The sequence below is a fragment of the Astyanax mexicanus genome, chromosome 3, assembly GCF_023375975.1.
Source record: "Astyanax mexicanus isolate ESR-SI-001 chromosome 3, AstMex3_surface, whole genome shotgun sequence".
Classification (NCBI taxonomy): Eukaryota; Metazoa; Chordata; class Actinopteri; order Characiformes; family Acestrorhamphidae; genus Astyanax; species Astyanax mexicanus.
The window spans coordinates 30086130-30109197 of record NC_064410.1 but is presented as its reverse complement, the minus strand read 5'-3'; the positions used below and the strand labels follow the sequence as shown (position 1 = coordinate 30109197).

At 37.2% G+C, this 23068-nt stretch overlaps 1 protein-coding gene across 1 annotated transcript; it reads left to right on the top strand.

Moving 5' to 3' along the window:
* The first annotated feature begins 470 nt into the window (after positions 1 to 470).
* On the top strand, positions 471 to 22792 carry iffo1a (intermediate filament family orphan 1a). The gene is made up of 9 exons (XM_007258257.4): positions 471 to 2005; positions 7362 to 7422; positions 9251 to 9346; positions 10734 to 10874; positions 15464 to 15651; positions 16026 to 16143; positions 16409 to 16501; positions 18546 to 18676; positions 20384 to 22792. The coding sequence occupies exons 1-9, from the start codon at positions 1002 to 1004 to the stop codon at positions 20538 to 20540; spliced, it is 1989 nt and encodes a 662-aa protein (XP_007258319.3). The 5' UTR covers positions 471 to 1001; the 3' UTR covers positions 20541 to 22792.
* The last annotated feature ends 276 nt before the right edge of the window (positions 22793 to 23068 follow it).

Below are 23068 nucleotides of genomic sequence, written 5' to 3'. Positions count from 1 at the left end.
ACTGGTGCAAAAATTCAAGCAGTTAAACTTGCTTTGATGGTTTGTAATCATCCATCTTTTTTCCTCTTGATTATATTCCAGAAGTTTTCAATTTGCTAAAATTAAAGAAACTCATCATTTTGAAGTGGTCTCTTAATTTTTTTCCCAAAGCAGAACAGTGATAGAAGTGCAGCTATTTAACTTTATATAAACAGTAAACATTTATATATATATTTGAGTATATTTATCGTATTCGATAAGATTATATAAATGGCTGCGTGCTAGTCCGACTGACCAAGCCCATATCGATTAGAAACAGAATAAAACAGGTTTTATAAGCCATCAGATCCTCCCTAATTCATCCGCACGTGTCTGATGACTCCCCCCTCTGAGCTCTCATGGGGCTCTCGGCTCTGCCTGGCGCCGCGCTGTTTATTGTGGTCATTGACGTCAGGATTTTGCTTCTGCTGCCGTAAATCTGCGAGAGGAGCCGCCATAGTTAGGAGCATTAGACTGTAGAAGAGGAGATTTAGAGCAGTTTAATTCAAATTCTCAAATATTCCTTGTTTATTAAAGTGTTTAAGACAATCGGCTGTTTGCAATGGAAGATTCTAGCGTTGGTTTTATGTTTATCCGCTTGAATTTGATTGAATATATGAGGGGAGGGTGCGAGGATACTTGAGTAATTACGGTCTCAGAAGCTCCGCAGTTGCCGCTTGTGTTTATCTGTGGCAGCTTTGGCAGGTCCGGGACGCTTTCTCCGCTCTGTTCGAGAGACTCTACCTCTCTGTTCAGGTAGGAAATATTAATAAACTAGTGGATAAGGACGAGAAATACAAGCCAGATACAGAAATACAGCCTGTTTTTTACTCGAGCTGCGTTTAGTCATTGGGTATTTCCCTCTCTACTAATCGGATTCAGTCTGATTGAAGAGGACAGATCTATCCTCACCTTAAGGAGCCTAAACCTGCTCAAAGCATTAGCTCCCGGCGCCAAGTTCTGTCCGCCTAATTCAAAGGTAAATGCCGGATTTCGAGCACTTCAGCTTCTCTCCCTCTAGAATGAATCCCGTGTTGGGTGAGAGTGTGTACCCGGTCCAGCAGCAGCATCAGCACCAGCATCAGCATCAGCAGGTGAGCGGTCTCGCTGATGGAGGTGGTCTCTTCTCTGAGTCCCTATATGGCTCACCTGAGCCCCCTTTCATCTGGGCTGACAATCCGCTGGTTCCGGGACAGGATGGTCTGGGCCTGTCCGGGCTGGATTTGGGCGCTTGGCCTCACGGTGCCTCTCAGTACCCTCACCGATGCCCACCTGCACCTCCAGCCGCAGCTGCTCTCCGCAACGACCTGGGTTCCAACATCAGTGTGCTCAAGGCCCTCAACCTGCGCTTCCGTTGCTTCCTGGCCAAGGTGCATGAGCTGGAGCGGCGAAACAAGGCTCTGGAGAAGCAGCTGCAGACTGCCCTGGAGGACCGAGCCGAAAAGCCCACAACTCGAGACGTGGGAGTCCAAACAGTCTTTAGTGGGATTGCGCCGGTCAAGCCAGATTTGATACCGATGGTGCCGAATGCCAACTACATGTCTGGAGGAGGCCTGCCATCGTCGCCGACACTCGACAACACAGTCCTTTCCATTGGGCCTAGCAATCAAACAAACCTCGGACATTTGAACACATTAAACGTCCCAGACTCAAACTCTAATCTGGCCCCCGTTTTTCCCATCCACAGCCCTTTATCTCCTGGAGACCCAACTACCAAAAACATCTCCAACATCAACGAGAAATACGTCAGCACTGGCACTGGGACGTCCACTAACCTCCCACCAAGGTACCATCCCGGGACTCTATGGTCCTATAACCCATCTCGGAGACTGAGTGTTGGCCGGGACCCAAGGGTGCCGGGTCCCGGCATGTCATGGATGCACCAAGATGGGGTGGGAGTCCAAATTGATACTATAACCCCGGAGATTCGGGCCCTCTACAACGTGTTGGCGAAGGTGAAGCGTGAACGAGATGAGTATAAACGAAGGTTGGTGTTTCTGAACTTTAACTTTTTGTTTATGAGCCTTGGGTGTGTGTAGTCAGAGGTCACCACCTCATGACCTAGCACCCTGCTGAGTTTAGCTCTAACCCTAATCCACCACAATTGATCAGTCTAATTGTGTGCAGATTAGCTGGATCATGTAAGACATGAGGTGGCGGTAAACATTCTCAGAAAGGTTCATCTCCAGAAGTAGAGTTGGTGACCTCTGGTCTAAATGCTTTAAAGTGACCTAGTGTCAATTTTAGCTTAAGGCATTGTAGACCATGACTGATAGACTTCTCTTTTACACATCAGTAAATTTTAAGCCTGAATTTAGTGAATATTATTCAATTCATGTATAGTCTTGAATTAAATTGTAGTACTAATTATTATTATCAATACAGCTATACATTTAGGCTTTATATAGATCGAAGAAGCAGGCCCAAGGGGTTTGTTTACCAGACAGGGACTAAGCCTAGTTATAGGCTAAATTTCCCTTTCAATGCATTCAAAATGCTGTGTAGTCCAAGACAAGGCTTAATATAATACCTGTTTGTGAGTCTGTCCCTATATGTTTAGGTAGTTTCAGGTGGAGATAGTAGCTATAGACACTTTGGTTTTGTTAAAAAAAATGTGCAGAAGACATTTTATGAAGACAAGTACACATAAACATAGCATTTTGAATTGGGATTCTGTATTGATGAGAAAAAATAGTCTATATCTAGGCTTAATCATTGTTTGAGAAACTATGCCTAAATGTAACTTTAAAAGGGGGTCTTCTAGTATAGAGAAATAAAGTTATGCATGCATCTCTGCAACTCTTGGAATCCTTTACATTTTGGAATGTTTCTAAATTAAAAAGAAAGCCAAGCAGCAGCAAATAGCACAACAATGTGCTCACAAAAAACACCTTTTCGGTACAGTGTAGAACCAGTATTGCTTGAAGAGTGTTTTATTGGGTAAATACCCTCACAGATGAATAATCTGGTGTATGTATGTGCTTTCTGTGACTTGAGATATTCAGCATTATGTATGTTATTATAGTACAGTATTGTACAGTATAGTATTATAGTATAGTATAGTATAATGCAGAATATGCAGAGGAAAGCATTAGATCTATGTTTTACTTGAATCTGCTTTGCTCATGTTACCTAGAGGCTAGCATGACTTTGCACTGTCCTTCTATTGGATGTAAGATGTAGCTACTAAAGACTTATTTAAACACTGCCAGACTTACACTCTAAATCCTGTTATAATTAATAGCGAATCACTAAAATTAAATCAGTTTGGACAGAAAAGCAGTACCACCCCTTGGGCATGTACACACACACACACACACACACACGCACACACACACACGCATATACTCCTCGCTCAACTTCATTTCCGCCTCCTCCCCTTCTGACTTAGCATCTGCAATGCAGCACTACTTTCAGTGCAGCTGATGTTCACTGCTAGTAGCCCATCTCTCTCTTACTCTCTCTCTTGCTCTCTCTCTTTCTATCTTCTTTTTATACAATGAATACACAGTCTTATGAATTATGAATCAAATGGGCTTGTAAATGGATGAACTAGTTTTTATTACCTTATATCTTATTATCTTTCGATGCTATTTAGATTTTTCTTAGTCTGTTATTTTCTCCTTCTCTCTTTTTAACAACTATCTACTACTATTAAAATAAAATGCACTAAAGGTTGCCATTTTTTTATGTTCTATGAAGCTCCATCTAGATGTTTTCTGTTTTACCTGGGAGAGAAGTTTATGGATTCAGATGGTTAATTGAGTTGTAATGGTTCTGTTCACTGACCACTGACTGTCAAAAGTCAGTATCACAACTAGTATCATATCCCATGACTTTTGCCCTGACCGGTGGGATATGTGTGCGTGATCTTCTGTGTTAAATGTGGATGTGATTCCTGCCAGTCACATGTTTACATGGACAGTTCTAGCCTGATGCTGCCTGACACAATCATTACCACCAAATGTGCTGTGTGCCATTCCATGAGAATGCTAAACACTTAATTTATGATGAGTTTACTTACTAAAGGTTTAAGAAGCACTGCCTTTTATGTTATGTGATAAACAAAGCCGCTGTATCAAATATAAAAGGCCATACATTCGGCAAAACTCCTAATGTATGGTTACTGTTTTTTATTACATTAACTGTGGCTTTTGTAGTTTTAGGCACCATAAGCATCGCAAAAGCCCAGATCGCAGACCTTGCAAATCACTTCTCTCCTCTAAGCAACTTTCTGAAAAACAGAAAATAAAAGTAATCAATTCCCGTTAGCAGGAATAGGCTGTAATAAGATAGCCAAGCATTGCCAGCTTGTGGTTTGTACAGTGTGGACAGCTATTAAGTAATGTGTGTTCTGAGCAAGACAAAAAACTCCATATGACTGGCAGAAACCTGCAAGAACATTTGGCTGAGTCAACAGGGTGGTGCACTGTTTCACCATGCATTGTTGCTATGCACAAACATAATGCTGCATAGATGCATAGATAATGGTAGGAAATAAACTAGCTGTGCATGAAGACAATCCAAGAATATCTAGAAGTCTTCAGCAAGAGTGAGAACAAATTTCAGAATACAAGAACTAAAAACCTTCATATTCACGTCTGTAATGAAGTTATATATATATGTTGCCAGCATCAGTGGCTATTTCAGTACATGTTTATTATAGTATATATTTTATGAGTTTTATAACTTCTTACTAAATATCTGGAAAATATGAGAATATGAGCAAATACAGTTTTTTTAGAAGCTTCCATGTTGGTGTTTGGTTTGTGGACCATACAAGAAAATAAACTGTACAAATAAACTGATATGGCATTGTCATGGAAGTCACAGAACAAGAACTAGTATTCTGTCCCATGACATTTGCCATGTCCCATAGAAGTTAATGAATACTGCACTAGTGCTGGACAACATGTAGTTTAATAGTTTAATAAGTAGTTTATTATATTGTGATACATTTTGTTGAAAATGCTGAAAATTAAAAATTTTGTATTCAGTGAATGCTGCACATTACTACACTTGTAAACAGCATGAATCAGCAGAGACAGCATTTGTTCATAGCAGTATATTATCTGGCTAATATATCAAATTAAACTGGGCTATATTAACAGGACCCGAGACCGAAATCTGTGCGTTAGGCGCAGGACAGATTACAGTGGAAGTTGAGTTCAAACTTGGTGGCGTAATTATTTGCAAAAAATAAAATAAAACATGTTTCTGATTTCAAATTAATTGTGTGCGTTAACACTTTAACATTTATACAAAAACGAATAATGTAATAGATGTTGTATAGTATTTTAGTATCAGTTTTTTTTATTGTAAATATGTCTTTAAATATTGTGATATGATGTTATCATATTGCCCACCCATATGTTGCACTGACCTGTATAGGAGAGGTGTGTGGGGCCTACTGCATTGAATAGTATGCTTCACTTGGACTCTGACAATTCATGTTGCCATACCATGAATGCGTCAGCCAGTGTTCACCCTTACTCACAAGATATCATCTCACACCTAATACAGATGAAAGAATTCCCTAACCTTCCCCTGAGGTATCATTTGACCTATTTTGACAGATTGCATGTCAGTGCATAATTAAAGTCACTGATATATAAAACATGTAATTATGTTTAAATTATATACAATATATCATCAAATGTTGTAACTTAAATACTTTACAGAAGAAAAGGAGACTTTTGTAGGCTTAAATGGAAATTAATATGAAACATTTCTCTCTACAGAAGAACTGAAAGAAAAAATGTGTTGTTGGGTCAAACGTGCCCTTATTATGCAATATTTATTGACCTTTTAACACATCTGAAACAATAGCTAAATATCAGTATACAATATAAATACGTGAGAAGTTTTGTTTGACAGTGTGCACATGCCTTATTTTAAGACTAAGGCTGTTTGTGTGGTATTTTGTCCCCTTGGCTTGTTTTCTCTAGAGTAATGCACTGTGCTGCAGTTTCACCTGCAGTGTGTGTGAGCTGAGATGACAGAGAGAGGGGGGCGTACCCTCTCATAGTGCATGCTGGGTGCTTAAGCATTACACAACCTTTCCTGCTCAGGAAACATAGGACGCGGCATGAAATCAGAGGATGCAGAAGAAGTGTACTATCAAACTGAAGTTAGGGGTTAAATTACAGATGAGCTGAGTATAGTTTAGCTCTTGTCTACAATTTGTTTTCACAAGATAGTTATGAAAGAATTGAAGACCATAGTTAAGTAAAAAGTAAAGTACAGGTGTACAAAGGACAAAGTATAAAGGATTTTTTTGTTAATAATGTTAGCAGAGGCCATAAGGGGATCATCAAAATTCTTTTTTTGGCAAAACCAAACAATATTAAACATGTTTTAACAGGTTTTAACATGTTTTAACATCTTTGAATAAATAAAATAGCCCACATATACAGCTCTGGAAAAAAAATAAGTATTAAAAATAAATATTAGTTTTTTTTATTATACCAAACTGAAAACCTCTGGAATATAATCAAGAGGAAGATGCATGACCACAAGCCATCCAACCAAGCTGAACTGCTTGAGTTTTTGCACTAGGAGAGGCATAACATTATCCAAAAGCAGTGTGTAAGACTGGTGGAGGACAACGTGCCAAGATGTATGAAAAACAGATTTAAAACCAGTGTTATATCACCAAATATTGATTTCTGAACTCAAATAAATACTCTAAATTATCATATTTTAATTTTGGAGAAATGTCAGTAGTTTTTAAAATAAAATAATAATGTTCATTTTACTTAAATAGAATCAGAGAAACTGATTCAGAAACTGATTCAGAAAATTATTTACCAACACTTGTCATTTTAAAGAAAATGCCAACACAATATATTTACTTTAGCAGTGCTATTTTGTTTAGACATTTACCTCAGCAGGGCAGGTTTAGTCATCTATCTATCTATCTATCTATCTATCTATCTATCTATCTATCTATCTATCTACTCCTCGTTATTCTTCAACTACCTCATTAGTCAGACTTTTACCTCAGCAGTGCTATTGACGTCGCACATTTATTTAAACAGTGCAATTATTATTATAAGTTTACTTGAGCAGTGCAACTTATTAAATGTATATGTGGAACATATTGTAGTGTATAACAATAATCCCAAATGTTCAAAATAATTCATTGCCACAGTATGTATTAGCAATATTCCTTTTCATTAATTCTGCTTTTGTTGATGTAACTGTCCAGATAACTCATGGCATTTTTGGCCATTTAGATAACTACTAAATATTCATATTGAGTTTATCTCATGGAATAAAATGTAAGGTTTATGCATTTCAGCAGAAGTATATATGATGTATGACTTGCTTGTTTCTAACAGATGGGAGGAGGAGTATACAGTAAGAGTGGACCTACAGGACAAGATTGCAGAGCTTGAAGAGGTAAAATAAAACAGCACATTCTCAACCACTTAACACTCATAACAAAAATCAATATCTGGTAGATCTGGTAGGTATATATTCTTTGTTGTAGTCTAAAGCCTCTGTCTGCTCTCCACCCATCTATTTTCCATCACTCTGGTTGATAATATTCACTGTTTTAGGCCACCTGAGAAAATAGTTTGAAAGCAAAAAAATATATATTATTTTTGTACATAACATTGTAAACATTGGAATGTATTATAACTACCTACAATATTCTGTAGATCACTTATCAAGTCATTGCTGACTTTAAGTCAAGTGAGTTTTTTTTAAATGTTAAGGAAGCTTAAGGAAGCTGAGTGAGATAATCACATATTGCTGATGATCCTCTTTTAATTAGTCATTTCTTGCAATATATTGTAAATGTATTTACAAACATGAACACTATTGAAATTGTCTTGCACTGGATTTCCCTTTATTATGTTGTCTTACTTTGCTGTAGAGCAAGTAATTGTTTGGTATATGCTGTTTTGTCATTTTACTGCCAAATATTAGGTGCATCGCTAACGTTCATTAAGATTGATCAGTTCTGTACTGGAGGGCTTCGGTCACCAGTCCAAAACATTTGATCTTTTCAGCATTTTTATATGGTATCTACTGGCATGCACACAGTTGCATAGACATGCAATTTTGCAGCACATTTTCATTTTCTTAGATGCAGTGTATCTGCACTCCTGAGATTACTAGAACAGTTTTTAGAACCGGTCAAAGTACAAATACGTTGTAACCCTACTTAAGTAGAAGTTTTGGTTCTCTATACTTTACTGGAATATTTATTTTTTAGATTACTTTTTACTTCTACTCCTTGCATTTTAAAAATATCCTCGTTACTTCTATTGGATTTTAGCTTATTTTCATTCTGGCTTCTCATCATTCAAAAAATCCAAACACATAAATCTCTCCACCTGGATAGAGAGAATCTGATTGTGGTTGGAAGAGTAGTATGAGCATATTCAATTCCGACACTGTATTGGTTTTTATGCTATTCATCAAACCTGTACATGTCATGTCACACTTTAACAATAATATAGCAGATGTGTGCAATCTAGTATGAAAATGATCTGTAGTAGAGACTCAAGAGAACTCGAGTGAAATGTCCCAACTAAGCTTCTTTAATATATTTGCATGTATTTACACTAAAATGCATTCATTTTTGATGTGCAGCTGAAGCAGGGAGCCAAATTACAACATTATCATTTTAATTATAGTCATCATGGCTTTTAGAAAAATGGATTTTGGGGAGGAGGGTAGTGCACTATAGACTCCTGTGTCACGAACAAAGCTTTTGTCCTTAATGACATTTTTCCCCTCACATAACTTTTACCTGCATACTTTGATACTTCAACTCCTACAGAAATATTTGAAACCCTAGTATCTTTACTTGTACCTGAGTAAAGAATGTCATAACGTTTTGGTTCAGTCTATGTTCATATTCACCATTACATAAAAAAATGTTTCTCACAGGCATTACCACTAGTTGGCTAATGCAGAAGGAAATTAGATAACCATCATTTCTAATTTATTAATCACATAAGTCACAAATTGTGGACGAATTTCCCATTAGTTGTATGACATAACTGCATAAGCATAAGAGTACTGTGGTGAAATAAATTGATAGATGGAAGCAAAGAGAAATGAATGATGATACTAATGACTGCAATGTTCCAGTAATGGCAATTATGCTACAGTGCTCATTTAAAATGTAACATTTCCAAGATGTCCGAACATTTTTTGCAGAACTTTGTAAGGATTGTTAGCCATGTGCATGTTTGTGTGTGTATGTATTTAGGACCTGCAGGAGAGCGAGGTGTGTCAGGATGAGCTGGCTCTCAGAGTGAAGCAGCTTAAGGCTGAGCTGGTTCTTTTCAAAGGCCTAATGAGCAATGTGAGTAATAATCTTATCAGCTTTTTTTATCAGAACCATTGCACAAATATTGTCCATAGCCAGAACTACTGTTTGGAATGTCCTGAAGAAGAAAGTCGTCACTGGTGTAATAAGTAACAATCACCTGGCCACCAATATCAATAGACATTAATTTCAGGTTGAATGTTGCTAATGACATCAGATGACAAACATTTTACTTCAGCATAACGTCTAATACTGTTACTTGCATGCAGGGAGGTGATGAACAGGTAGACCGAGGAAAACCACAGCACTTAATGACAGAAACATTGTGAGGGCTGTAAAACCCTGTGTGTGCTGTGAAAAACCCTAAAACAACTGTTAGTGACATCAGCAACAACATTCAGAGGGCAGGAGTGAAGCTATCACAATATACCATTCACAGAAGACGTCATAAACAAATGTACAGAGGCTTCACCAGAAGATGAAAACCACTAATTATCTAGAAGCTTATGGACTGCTGAGACAAAGATTAACATTTACCAATGTGAGGAAAAGCTAAAATTTAGGGAAAGAAAATATCTGCTCATGATCTCAAACATTCCAGCTCATCTGTAAAACACAGTGGAGGTAGTGTCATGATTTGGCCTTACATGGCTTATTCTGGGCCAGGTACATCTTTTTTGATGTAAAGTGAACTCAGAAGTCTACGTTTTGTCTGTGAATTTAAAGAAAGATAACACCAAACTGATTGCGAGATCCTTAATCATGCAGCAAGACAATCACCCAAAACCCACTGCAGCCTGGAAAAGCATCACAGAAAAAGAATACAAAAAAGAATGTCAATAGATCACAGACATGATGCAGTTACTGTTAGCGAAGGATTTACAACTAAATATTAAGTCTTATTCACCTTAATTTCCTTTACATTTATCTGTTACAGTACTTTTGCTCACAAGAATAATGGATGGGTTTGAAGAGGAGGTGCTATTTTCTGAACTGTGTATCAGATCAAGATGTAAATCCCTGGAAATAAAAACTGAAAAGTTGATCTTTTGTCTCATATTCATCAAACCCAAAAGTTTTCAGTCTACAGCAGAAATAAAGAGTGTGGTCTCACTGTTTCAATACTTTTGGAGGGGAATGTGAATTATTAATGATTAAGTAAAGCAATTACAAAAATAATTAAGAATAAAAGTGTGAGGGCGTGGCTATCTCCAATCGCTCCCTTCAGCTATGTTAAGCAGAGTGCCTGCAGACAAATGTATAAACATGAACAGCAGAAACCCAAGGTTGCAGTATCAGTATTAGTTTTGTGTGTTATAAGTGGTAGATTTATATTTGACTTATTAGAAATTCAGAGGACAAATGTAGAAAATGTCACTGTCACATTTTCTCTCTTCTCATTGTTTTCCGTGTCTGTCTTCAGAATCTTTCAGAGCTGGACAGTAAGATTCAGGAGAAGGCCATGAAGGTGGACATGGATATCTGCAGGCGGATCGATATCACAGCACGTCTCTGTGATGTGGCTCAGCAGAGGAACTGTGAGGACATGATTCAGATCTTTCAGGTGTGTTCTCCACTTTGCACCGCGGCACTGTGTAACCTGCATCTCCCTTTAAATCATTCCTTTGATCCTGGGTTGATAAAGAAAAATCACGATTGATGACTGACGTGTTTTCTTTATGTTAATAAGGAATATCATGTGTGTGACAATCTCAATTCTCTAACCTTACATAATAATCATTGTGTGGTAAGAAAAACCTGTTGTTCCTGCACATAGATATGTGATAGTATATTTAATTAATATTATTTCAGTACAGTTCAGAATTATGTTACGACCTGGTCTAGGTCAGCCTGTAACATAAAAAAGAGGCCCCGTGCCCTCCTGGTTCCCCAACCACACATACTCCTATTAGTAAAACGGTTTCGTTTATTTAACAAATTGTAAAGAATACAAGGCTTAAATCAAAGGGGAGACAACAGTTAGGGATGAAAGAGAAAATAATAAACAAAACAAAGCTAACTTAAAGATTAAGAAAACTAACTTACCTAACAAAGAAAAGAAAATTAAATACAAATCTCTAACCTAACTCCCTAATTAATCAAACCAAGAGAAAACATAGAGAAGTAAACTCTTTCTCCCCACTGAGAGAACTTGTAAAAATAAACTTATTTTCTCCCCACTGAGAGACCAGAAACAACAGTGTTTACACCAAAGAACATGATTTTACCATCAGCTTAGTTCTAACAGTTTAACAGGCTACAAACTTTGGATAGACCATGCGGCAGGGAACCAGGAACACACAGGAGCCATTAGGGGTGGGAATCGATTACTATCTCACGATTCGATTCGATTCCGATTTTGGGGGCCACGATTCGATTCAAAATCGATTTTTGATTCAAAACTATTTGAATTATAAATATTTCTGCTTCTGGCTTATGAATCGTATTGAAAAAAAAACCCTCCATAATATACACTGGTCCTGGAGCAAGTAATGTGTTACAAAAACAATAAAATGTGCAGGAATGTGGGTCCTCAGTGACCGAGGAATCACTGGGATATCACAATGACGTTAATGAACAATAAATACATAAATAAATAACACTGCTTTATTACCAGGCTACTAGCGGTGGTGTGTAGGTGACGCTGCTGGGCTGATGTGATGATAGCAGTGGAGCGCTAAAGTTCAGGAGCAGCTGCTGATTAACTAGTTAATTTAAGGTGGTTGTATTTCTTCAGAAAGGGGGCAGGAGGTGGAGAAATTAATTCATATTGTCCATTCCTTAATTCCTCTGTGATGAGGAGCTGAAATTAGCTCTGATTAGCTTATTGTTATTTTTCCGTTCCGCCTTAAATGCTGCAGCCCGCTGCCACCTGTAGCGTTATTTAAGGTGGAACTGGAAAGTTAGCTAGTTAGCTAGCTAACAGTTACTGAAACTAACTACTAGCGATCTTTTTTATGCTTGTTATGAAGCATTCTGCCATAAAACATTGAAACTACACGTTAATCTAAGGTAATATAGTGCTTGTTCTGCCATCTTACCGGTGATTCTCAAACACCTACGCTCTGTGTGTGTCTGGAAGATCTCCAAAGGGACAAGCGCTATCCCCAGGGTTGCCAGGTCCAACAAAAATACCCAGCCCAAAATCAGTCTAAAACCCGCCCCTCAGAATCGATTTTGGGACATTTTAAATCGATTCTGAATCGTAGTAAATGAGAATCAAGATTCTTATGTGAATCGATTTTTTGGCACACCTCTAGGAGCCATGGTGGAAGCCAAACACCACCCCCTGGCACTTCCTGTTCCTGTTCTCTTTTATGGTTAGTTCCCCCTGGTGGTGACCAATCAGTTTGGTTGAATGGCATCAAGCAGCAACCTGCAGTAACAAGGCACACTCACAAAAAAAAAAGAACTATGATCAGCAATTGTGACCTATGAGGTCATAACAATTATAACAAGAACCAATAACATGTTTAAGAAAAAAAAAATCAGAATACACAAATGTGGCTGGAATATAGACACATGTATACTGGTGTAGGCAGTAGGTTCTAGCTGGTTGAGTAAGGTTGACGCGTAGCAGTAACCACAGAGTCCACTTGTTGTTTTAAAAAATGTTTACTAGGAAAATTTTCCAACAAGCAAAAGTTTGAAAAACTTCCACACAATATCCACTTAAATGGTAACTAACTATGCTACGGTCTAAAAACTGTGTGCTTCGTTTTCCACTAGTTTCAACTACTGCTCTGTTTCGCCCCTTTTCGTGACAAAAAAAACACATTCTACAAACGTTCCTGCTGCCTTTCTTAAAGACACAGGATACAATTACTCTACTATTAACAAAACTAACTTCAAAGGAAATATTATAAACTATGTGTTGTGTTTCTTTTGAAAATGGCAAAAAAAAAAATCAATAAACAAGTAATACAAAACAATATATACATTAAAGGCAGTCCTTTTTTTTTGGCATGCCAAAAGCCATGGGATAGCAGTATGTACACTGATCATGATCATTGATCCCCCTGTTACCTCAGGGGATGGCTTGTATAAGTTGTGAGGTACTTGTTAGTGAGGTTACATTTTGGTAAGTGTGCCCATGATAAGGTTATGTAAAGTATCAGAGATTAAATGAGGGAGATCTGATAGAAGGTGCCAGATGGATGGGACATTCTGTTTTCATTGTTGTGAGAGCATTTAACATTTCTCGATCCACAGTGTCACGTGTACTAGAAATACGTAATTGCAGGCATTATTACCCACAGTGGACAGCGCAGTGAGTGGTAATTATCATGACTAGTGGTGTCTGAATAGAACTGTCAAACAAAATACTAGTCCCTTGTCCCTTTATATTATGCATGCCAGTTAGGGGTGGGCGATATGGCCCAAAATAATATCACGATATTTCATGGTATTTTTGCGATAACGATACTCTTGGCGATAAAAATTAATGATTTTTTTTTTTTAGGAATACACTGCTGCAACAAAAAAAAAAATAGTACCCTGATGTGATCATTAGGGGTGTGTGTGATATGGCACGATATTTTTAGGGTATTTTTAGGCGATATTATCGCGTACGATACGATATGGCACACCGCTAGTGCCAGTGTAGTTAGAGATAGAGAATCCCAAAAAAATAAATGCATACTGTATAAATATTAATAATACATTCAATTATACATATGGGTCACCACTTTCCCTTTGTGCCCAATTTACACCCTAAAAAACTAAAAAGTACAATACTTGTGCAACCTCTCCTGGCTACAATCCAGCCTGTTTTAAACATTGGTAGACAACAAGCTGCTTAAGTAGGAACAGGACTTACTCTTTAATTAGCTTGTCAACTGAACATTGTATGAGGTGAGCACAGAGCGTTCAGATACCTTTAACATTAGCCTGTCAGTATAACAATTTCTGTGGAAGATATATCGTTCCAAAAATGATTGCAATAAAAGAAATTGTCATTTGAAGACCATTAAATTCCACTGATGTGATAATAGAATAGCACAACAAAGCAACTATACCCTTTTAAAGACAACACAATTTTAATGAATAATAGTGAAATTGGAAATATATACTTTTTTCACCTAATGTAGTCCACACTATGTACATGAAGTCGAAATTACTAAAGCACTGGTCTGACTGGCTAAAATACTATTCCACAGTAATATTCAGCTCTGGAAAAAATTAAGAGACCACTTCAGTTTCTGAATCAGTTTTTCTGATTTTGCTATTTATAGGTAGATGGTTGAGTAAAATGAACTTTGTTGTTTTATTCTATAAACTACGGTTAATATGTCTCCCAAATTCCAAATAAAATACTGTCATTTAAAGTATTTATTTGCAGAAAATGAGAAATAGCTGAAATTTCAACAAAAATATGCAGAGATTTCAGACCTCAACTAATGCAAAGAAACCAAGTTCATATTGATAAAGTTAGAGTTCAGAAATCAATATTTGGTGGAATAACCCTGATGTTTTTAATCACAGTTTTTATGCATCTTGGCACGTTCTCCTCCACCAGTCTTACACACTGCTTTTGAATTACTTTATGCCACTCCTGATGCCAAAAAAAAATGTAAGCAGTTCAGCTTGGTTTGATGGCTTGTGATCATATATCTTCCTCTTGATTATATTCCAGAGGTTTTCAAATTGGTAAAATCAAAGAAACTGATCATTTTTAAGTAGTCTCTTATTTTTTTCCAGAGCTGTATGTGAACAAACATACAAATAAACACAATGAACAGTATCACAAACATGAAACATTATTGAGGCCATGTCCATTTGTTGTACAATAATGTAATTATAATGACAGGCCTACCTTAATTTTTTTTTTTTTACTTTTTTTACTCACAGTTAAGTTAACTTTAGGAGTGGTTCTTTCTCTCATAGGTGTTTTTAGAGACACAGCTCCAAACAAAACCTTCTTTTACAGCTTATTCATTCATCATCAGTGATTGCCCAAACAATTTAGAAAAATCCAAGTAAAATCTTGTCACATCTGGTGTCAACAGTTTGTGGATATTTTACATGTATCTTGTTTATTTCTATCACATTTGGTGTGTAATGGCATTTATTGTACCAGCATTACAATTTAATTCTCCCATCTCAATGTCCTCATGTAACTTATTACATTTCTTGCATTCCTCGCTATACCAGGTGGCCACGCCTCCTTCAACGCTGACCCGTCGTCCTCGGAAACAAGCCCCCCCATCCACCAAGAGCAACGACGGCGACGAAACAACCAGCATCTCTGAGAGTGAGGAGGGTGGAACTAAGGAGGTGGAGCTGTGTGGTTCCTCGACCAATCAGGTCAATGAAGAAATGCAGAGGATGCTTAACCAGCTGTAAGTGCTGCTCTCTTTGGGTGATGCTCACGTACACATGCAGCCAGCAGTCAGCCTCAGCCAGAGCACTGCATGAGTTTATAGATGACATGAGAAAATGCTTGGATTCCACAGGAATTCTCAGTAGTATGTACCCTCACAAAAAACACAATTTACTGCTCTTTTAATGAAAAAGTATATTTGTAATATTTGATGACTATGGCAGAAAGGAGCAGAGTTCCAGTCCCTTTCAGTTAAAATTGTGCATATATTATTTGTAGTGCTGCTTCATTCAATTCTCTGTTTTATTCAGGATTTAACTCTTAATACTGATTAGACCTTTTTAACAGCCTGTGTGTATATGTGTTTGTGTGTCTGTGTTTGTGTGTGTTCAGGCGTGAGAGTGAGTTTGAGGATGATTGTGATAGTCTAGCGTGGGAAGAGACTGAGGAGACTCTGCTGCTGTGGGAGGATTTCCCAGGATACACCTTAGGTGTGGAAACTCAGGGAGAGGTAATATATTTCACTTTCTGCTCCCGTTTTTGTTGTGCTTATGTTGGCATTGTCTCTTTTGTATTCTTATTAGATTTAATAATAATAATAATAATATACTTATGTGAAGTGAAAGGGAATTAACACAGCTGCTGCGGCAAATAAAACACCACTGTAAATATCAGTGCAGAGTGACTGTTTATTTGAGTGCCATTGTAAAATTCATTGTTTAAATTGATTTATTCTGTGTTCATAATTGAATGTTGTGTATTGTGTATTCTCACAGCAGGAGGAGTCCATAGAGAAGGTGATAAATGACACCGAGTCACTGTTCAAGTCTCGTGAGAAGGAATACCAAGAAACTATAGATCAGATTGAGGTAAGCGCAGTCTGCATGTAACTCTCTCTTCCTCTTCCTCTCTGTGGTTATTACATTGTATAGTTATTCAGTTGTTCAGTTGGAAGTCTTTCCTCTTTTCGACTATAGAAAGCTCTACTTAGCTAGCAAAGCTGTACTCTAGGCAAAAGCATACTCCCTTTATTGATGATATAATAATATCTTAATTCCGTCTGATCCAACATGTGGCCATCATCCTAGCCTCAGCTTTCTCAATAAGGAGGCTCTTGTTTAGGTCTTGCTTTAGGAATTTGCTCTGAACCAAAGTAGCAGGTGTAAAAGCGGCCATGAACCATAGTTCAATCCAAACGACCAGAGTTTGCTCCAGACAAAAGAGGTGTTCTTGGTCTGGATCTACTGAACCAACATTGGTCTAGTCCATCTGCAGTGTAAAAAAGACAGAATTGCAGGAAGTTGAGGCAGTCTTTAAACAAACCAGAGAAAAATATTTTTTGCCGAAACCCGACTCCCCTTGGCATGCAGACGTGTCACGCAGCAGTATAAACACAAACACTTACCCTGGGAATGGGAATTCATTATTTACTGTAACAGTAGATTAGCCTTTATTTATTAACAGAAATGAAAGGAGTCTGAGGATAACCTTTTATATGTGTGGTCTGTGTGTACAAGGGGAGTTGGATTCTGACAAATTCTGAAGAATTTGTCACAACATCTGGCAAAGCAACTCGCCGAACTCACAACTAATATTCTACAAAATAATTAATATAAAATATAGAGAGATGCAGAGAAGAAACTGAGGAGACTTAGGCTGTGGGAGGATTTCCCAGGATACACCTTAGGGAAATGTAATATATATACTGCAGAATCACTTTATTTCGCAAAGTATGTTACATATACAAGGAATTTGACTTGGTGAGAGCAACACGTGTATGACATGTAACAGTTACACAGACTATTGACAAATATTACACTACGAAAGAAGGTACAATAAACAATAAATACAATTAAAATAGAGGTTAAATTACTAAAGGAATAAAGAGCACTGAGAAGCAATAGAAGCTAATAGAGAAATGAATCAGAACTGTACACATATAAATATTATTGTATCCAAAAATTCTTCTTTTTTTTTTTTATTTTGTTTAAAGAAAGTTGCAGATGATGTTTACATTGCAGGAGAACATCTGTACAGCTGTGCAAATAAGCAAAGTGCCATTGAGCGTATTGTAAATGCAGTCAGTGCAGTGCATTTTAGTGAGTGAAGTTGAAGACTCAGAAGTGTCCGCTGTGGTTAACGAGTGCTACAGCTCTAGGGAAGAAGCTTTTAGCGCGTCGTTGTTATTTTGCCAGCGCGCTTCATCACCCTGCTGATGTAGCTCTCCTGAAGTGTTGGCAGGAGATGACGTAGCTGATGATGACAGGATGTAGTAAAGTTTTTTTTTGTTTACTCACTAAACTGCAGTGTGAAACCAAAACTAACCGGACCAAATATATACAATGTAGCAAAGACATGAACCTTGGGTTGGACTCCTAAAGTGTTTTTTCAGCTGGCCTACTCAACATTCCTCCATTCCTTCATTCAGGCTTTTATCATTTTGAAGATCAAGCATTTTCTAAATTTGCTCCTTGAGCCTTAAACTCTGGTCTCCATTGGTCAAAACTGTTTGAAAAAAATATTCATATTGTCCATATTTAAATCTAATCTTAAACCAAAGCTCAACAGATTTATTGCATCATCTTCCTCAAGCCTAAACTACTTTTCTTGTAGTCATCTCTTTGTTAGTCTTTTCCATGTGTGTGTGTATGGTCTGTTTGTATGTTTTATGGTGCATATATTCTTGTTTGTCTGTATTGCTTTGTGCACAGACAGTTGTAAGTTCTTCAAAATCCAGCAATTGGTCCAGATTAAAGTAGCTAAAATCACTAATTATGCGAGGCATTTTTTACAACATACTGTAAGTTGTACATAAGTTACAACATACTGAGAGCTAATGTCAGTAAAGGTGTAGTGTGTGAGTTCATGCTTGTGTCTCTCTCAACCACACACACATCCTCTGTCTCTCTGCAGCTGGAACTGGCCACCGCTAAGTCAGATATGAACAGGCATCTGCATGAGTACATGGAGATGTGCAGTATGAAGAGGGGTTTGGATGTGCAGATGGAGACCTGCCGGAGGCTCATTACACAGAGTGGAGACAGGTACACACACACACACACACACACACACACAAATAAAACTCATTAAAGATGAAATGCTAACTGATATGGCTGCATATCTGCATAACAAAATAGCAGAAGTTTTTAGCACAGTGTCCAGCACATTTTAGAGATCAATATAAAAGGAATCATAATGTTTGTATATCTTTTATTAACAATGATTCTGAGTAAGCCACAGCCCCAACAAGTGAATTTGGTCAAAGACCTTGGTAATAGAAAGCTGAGATTTTTTTTTTGGAGTACCAGAACCTGGGCATAGGTTCCTCTGAAGGTTTCTATAGTAATTTGTTGGATAATTTTTTTTATTATTTATAAGACCCACATAAAATGCTTTAATTTTCCCAAAAATCGCCAGTGCGCCTTATAATCTGCTGCACCTTATGTATGAATTTTACCAGTCAAGTTATAAGGAGCAGTAAAGCCACTCCAGTGAAGTACAGTTTTATACAGGAATTTTAGTTTAGCTCTCCAGCAGTATAAGCATTAGCCGCTAACTGCGCAATGCGCTAGCTCTTTTGCTGCTCAGAGGTGAGTATCATCAGCCTGTAACCTGCTGCTAACCCTGGATAGCCCTACTGGATCAGCATTAACATTACCCGCTAATCACAATGCTAGCTCTTTTGCTGTTTAGAGGTATTATCGTGCTATAGTCTACGTGTTGACTGTGTTAAAACATCTATGTATGAAGAACCGCCAGCTAATATCGCCCGGGCTCACTGGAACACTCAGGGTTTCTCAGTGTAGCTCTGTCGGGTAGCAGTAGCCGTTATCCACTAATGCTAATAATCCCGCTTTAGTGAAAATCTGGAAATCTGAGCTTACTGAAAAAATGGAAGCACTTTACTCACCCTAATAAACTTTAGCATAGCTTTACCTGCTGAATTTAAAAGATAAACATGGCAACACCCCTGTTCCCACTACTAGTTACTAGTTTCATAGTGTCGCATAAAATGCGCCTTATCCTCCTGAGACCCTGACTTTAGGATCTAACAAGCAAAAAAACAATTTATTATTTATTTATTTTAACATTTAAGAACTACCTTTTACCCAATAAGTCCAAAAACAATCTTTTATCTTTCGACAGTAAGCAGAGCAAAAAAAAAACCTCAGGAGAATCGTTTCAAAAATAAAATTGGATGAGAGTTTTGTATCTGGCCCATGTTTCTGTCTGAACTGGCTGTAGAAACCTTCGACTGGGATTCCCACCCTCTTAATTTCAAACAAACGGAGTGTTGAATGTTGTCATTTGGCCACTTGATGATACAGCAATGTGTCCATATGAGGCCAAAGGGTTAAAGTTCTGCAAAATTATTAAGCATAATGTTGCGGAGAAGCTGAAATGTGATGCAGGACGCAGGGTCTCAAGAGGTTATGTATGAAAATAGACCAGAAAATGTACGTTAAATTATAGTGTGCCTTATAGTATGAAAAATCTGGCAAAAACTCTATTGAGGAAAGCATTGAAACTGTTCTACTAAAATCACAACTTTTTTGTTTTATTGCTTATAGTATTTACTGTACGATTGCAATTATGGATTATAAGCCTTGCCCATATCTATTACTGTCAATTTTGTATATATTGTGTTTATATTCTTGTTTGTTTGTCCGTGTACTTTAAGTTGTATGTAGTACTTGTTCCAAGATTACTGTTTTATATATATATATATATATCTTTCTCTTTCTTTTTAGTAAATCCCCGCTCCTCATATCTGTAAGTGTGGAGGATGGAGAGGATGGAGAGAAGGAGAGGAAGAAGGCACCCCTTCCAGCAGATTCTGGCACTGAACCATACTGCGACATTCAGAACAACCTCACTGTCCCTCATCTAACCTGGAAAAAGTCCTAACAGCCTTCTTGTCTCTCTGACCCTACATTACAAAAAAGGCTGTTTACATTTCATGGTCAACTGATGATCTTGCACTTTTTACAGACAATTTACAGACAGGTCCAGGCATCCTCTTAAAGAGCCATTGACCTACCACCAAATTTGCAAAAGCCTCTAGTGCCACCTAGTGGGAAAGATTCTTAATAAGTCTAACTGAATCGTTCACCTATAGGCACTTTGAGTATTTATAAAGTGCTTTAAGACAATATTAGCATTTTACTAATACAACTTTAAAAGCAGTACATCAGCATTTTACATCAATTTAAGATGTTAAAGACATAAATATAAGCTTTAGCTGTAATAGTCACTTTTTAATGACCCACAATGACAACAAGCTGCATATGAAGATACCTGATAATAACAACAGATCACAAATTCCCAATTATCCGCAAATAGGGCTCACTTTGGGACCAGCAGCATTTAGGACATCTGTCAAAATGGGGCTTTTCCTGTTACATAGTGCTTAAGCCTCTTAGTATTAGCTGAAATACACTAAAGCACCTATCTCTTGGACAACTTGTAGCTAAATTTTTGGTTATTTTAAAAGAAACACTCAATATATAGTTGGACTTTGTAGGGTTTACAGTACTACACTTAATCAGCTGCCACCTACCTCGTCCATCAGTGTAAAGGGACCACCATTGACCAGATACAGTCTGTGCAACACTCAATAACTGTTACTGTATGCACTGTACACCTATATGATGGGTGTTGCTGATAAAATAGCCTATTAGTGTAGCAACAAGTGTAAATTGGTGTTTAGTATATTGTGAATAAAAAAGAGCTTCTGTTACAGTGTTTTATAAGATGTTTGTACACGTGTACACTGTACATAGCTGATAAGATTTGGAAAAAAAAGTAATTTTGTTTATTTTTCACAACATATTGTGTGTAGTTGTTTAACAATGTAGTCTGTACATATAGTCAACCCACATAGTCGAAACACAGACAGGTTCAGCTTGATGTATCAGGTTGTAGAGCTTGCTTCTGCCACCAACAAGAGCCTTAACAGGTATATAAAAAACATATGTTAAAATAACCAGTGTTGCATTTCAGACACTACGTGTTCAGGTAACCAGCTGAACACTTTTGTTGTAAATGTAGTTTCATTGGATTGTCATTTTGCAGATTCACCACACCACCAACTGTAACTGTATGTAAATAATATACACATCAGCACAAGTCAAGGCTTATCTAACGCTTTTCCTAAATTCTGAAATTGACTTAAAAACCACAAAGTGCACTGGAAGGCTTCCTGTAAGAGTTTGATTTGTTTGGTTCTCACCCTTTCAGACCATGCATCTTTCCTTCAGTTAACAATGAATATCCATCTGTTCAGTCTCTATAGTGACAGTAATAGTGACAGTCTTAATCATGCAATCATAGTTGACCATGCACCTTAAGAACAGTTTAGCGCATTTAGCAGATGTTCTGTCATAAACTGTACATCTCCACATTACCACAACAATTTACTGCAGTTCTTTAACATGTGAATGTAAATATAAATGTGAATTATATGAATGTTACAATACATAATGTATAAAGACTTCCAGTGGATGTAGAACAGTTATTTCGTTTGCCAGAAGAAAAAAAATGTTTCCAGATGATTGAGTTTGTCGATAAAGAACAGTATATAGCCTTTTTATTTACTGTTGATCAATCCAAAATGATCCAAAATAGTAAATGTCTTCTGAAAGTTTCTCTATTACAGAACATTTAACACCGAACCACCCTGAAAGACTTTTTTTTACATACAGTATTTTACTCATTCGTTTTTGATATTTTGGCTATTTCCCTCTGTAATTATCTGTCAATGAATGTGCCATTGCTGATTGATTTAAATTTATTTATTTATTTGCCAAAATACTAATTTAATAAGCACATTTTCATTGCTATTCTGTTATAATTAATTTAATAGTATACCTCTTTAGTTTTTATATTTAAATTCAGAGGATTTCTGTGTGACAGTGACACTGGCACATGTTACTTAATAGTAACTATATGCACTTTTCTTTTTTAATAGAATGATTAAATAAATGTACTCCAAATCATTTAAAAAGACACATTGCCCATATAGCTTCTGTTAAGATAAACAAGGCTGAAACTGTATGGTATATTGTATGAATGCAGAAGAAGGATGGAGAATGAAATATGTCAGAAAGAGAATAAATTGTGTAAAAAATAAATGGCAATAAAATATTTTAAAGAACTGAGTTTACCTTTTACATTCTTTTGTAATTGTACTGTCTCTTTAAAACTCTAAAATTCAGAATTCAGCTGGATAATTCTGGCAATCTATTTCCATTAAGCATTGTGCCTTTTCCAGTGGATGTAAAACAGTTATTTCGTTTGCCAGAAGAAAAAAAATGTTTCCAGCTGATTGAGTTTGTCGATTTAGCTGAAGCTGAAGCTGTGGTGCTCAGCTCTTTGCTGACTGGTTGGGCTCTGTGCCTGATTTCGGTGTCATTGATTGGTGGTCTGTGCTCAGC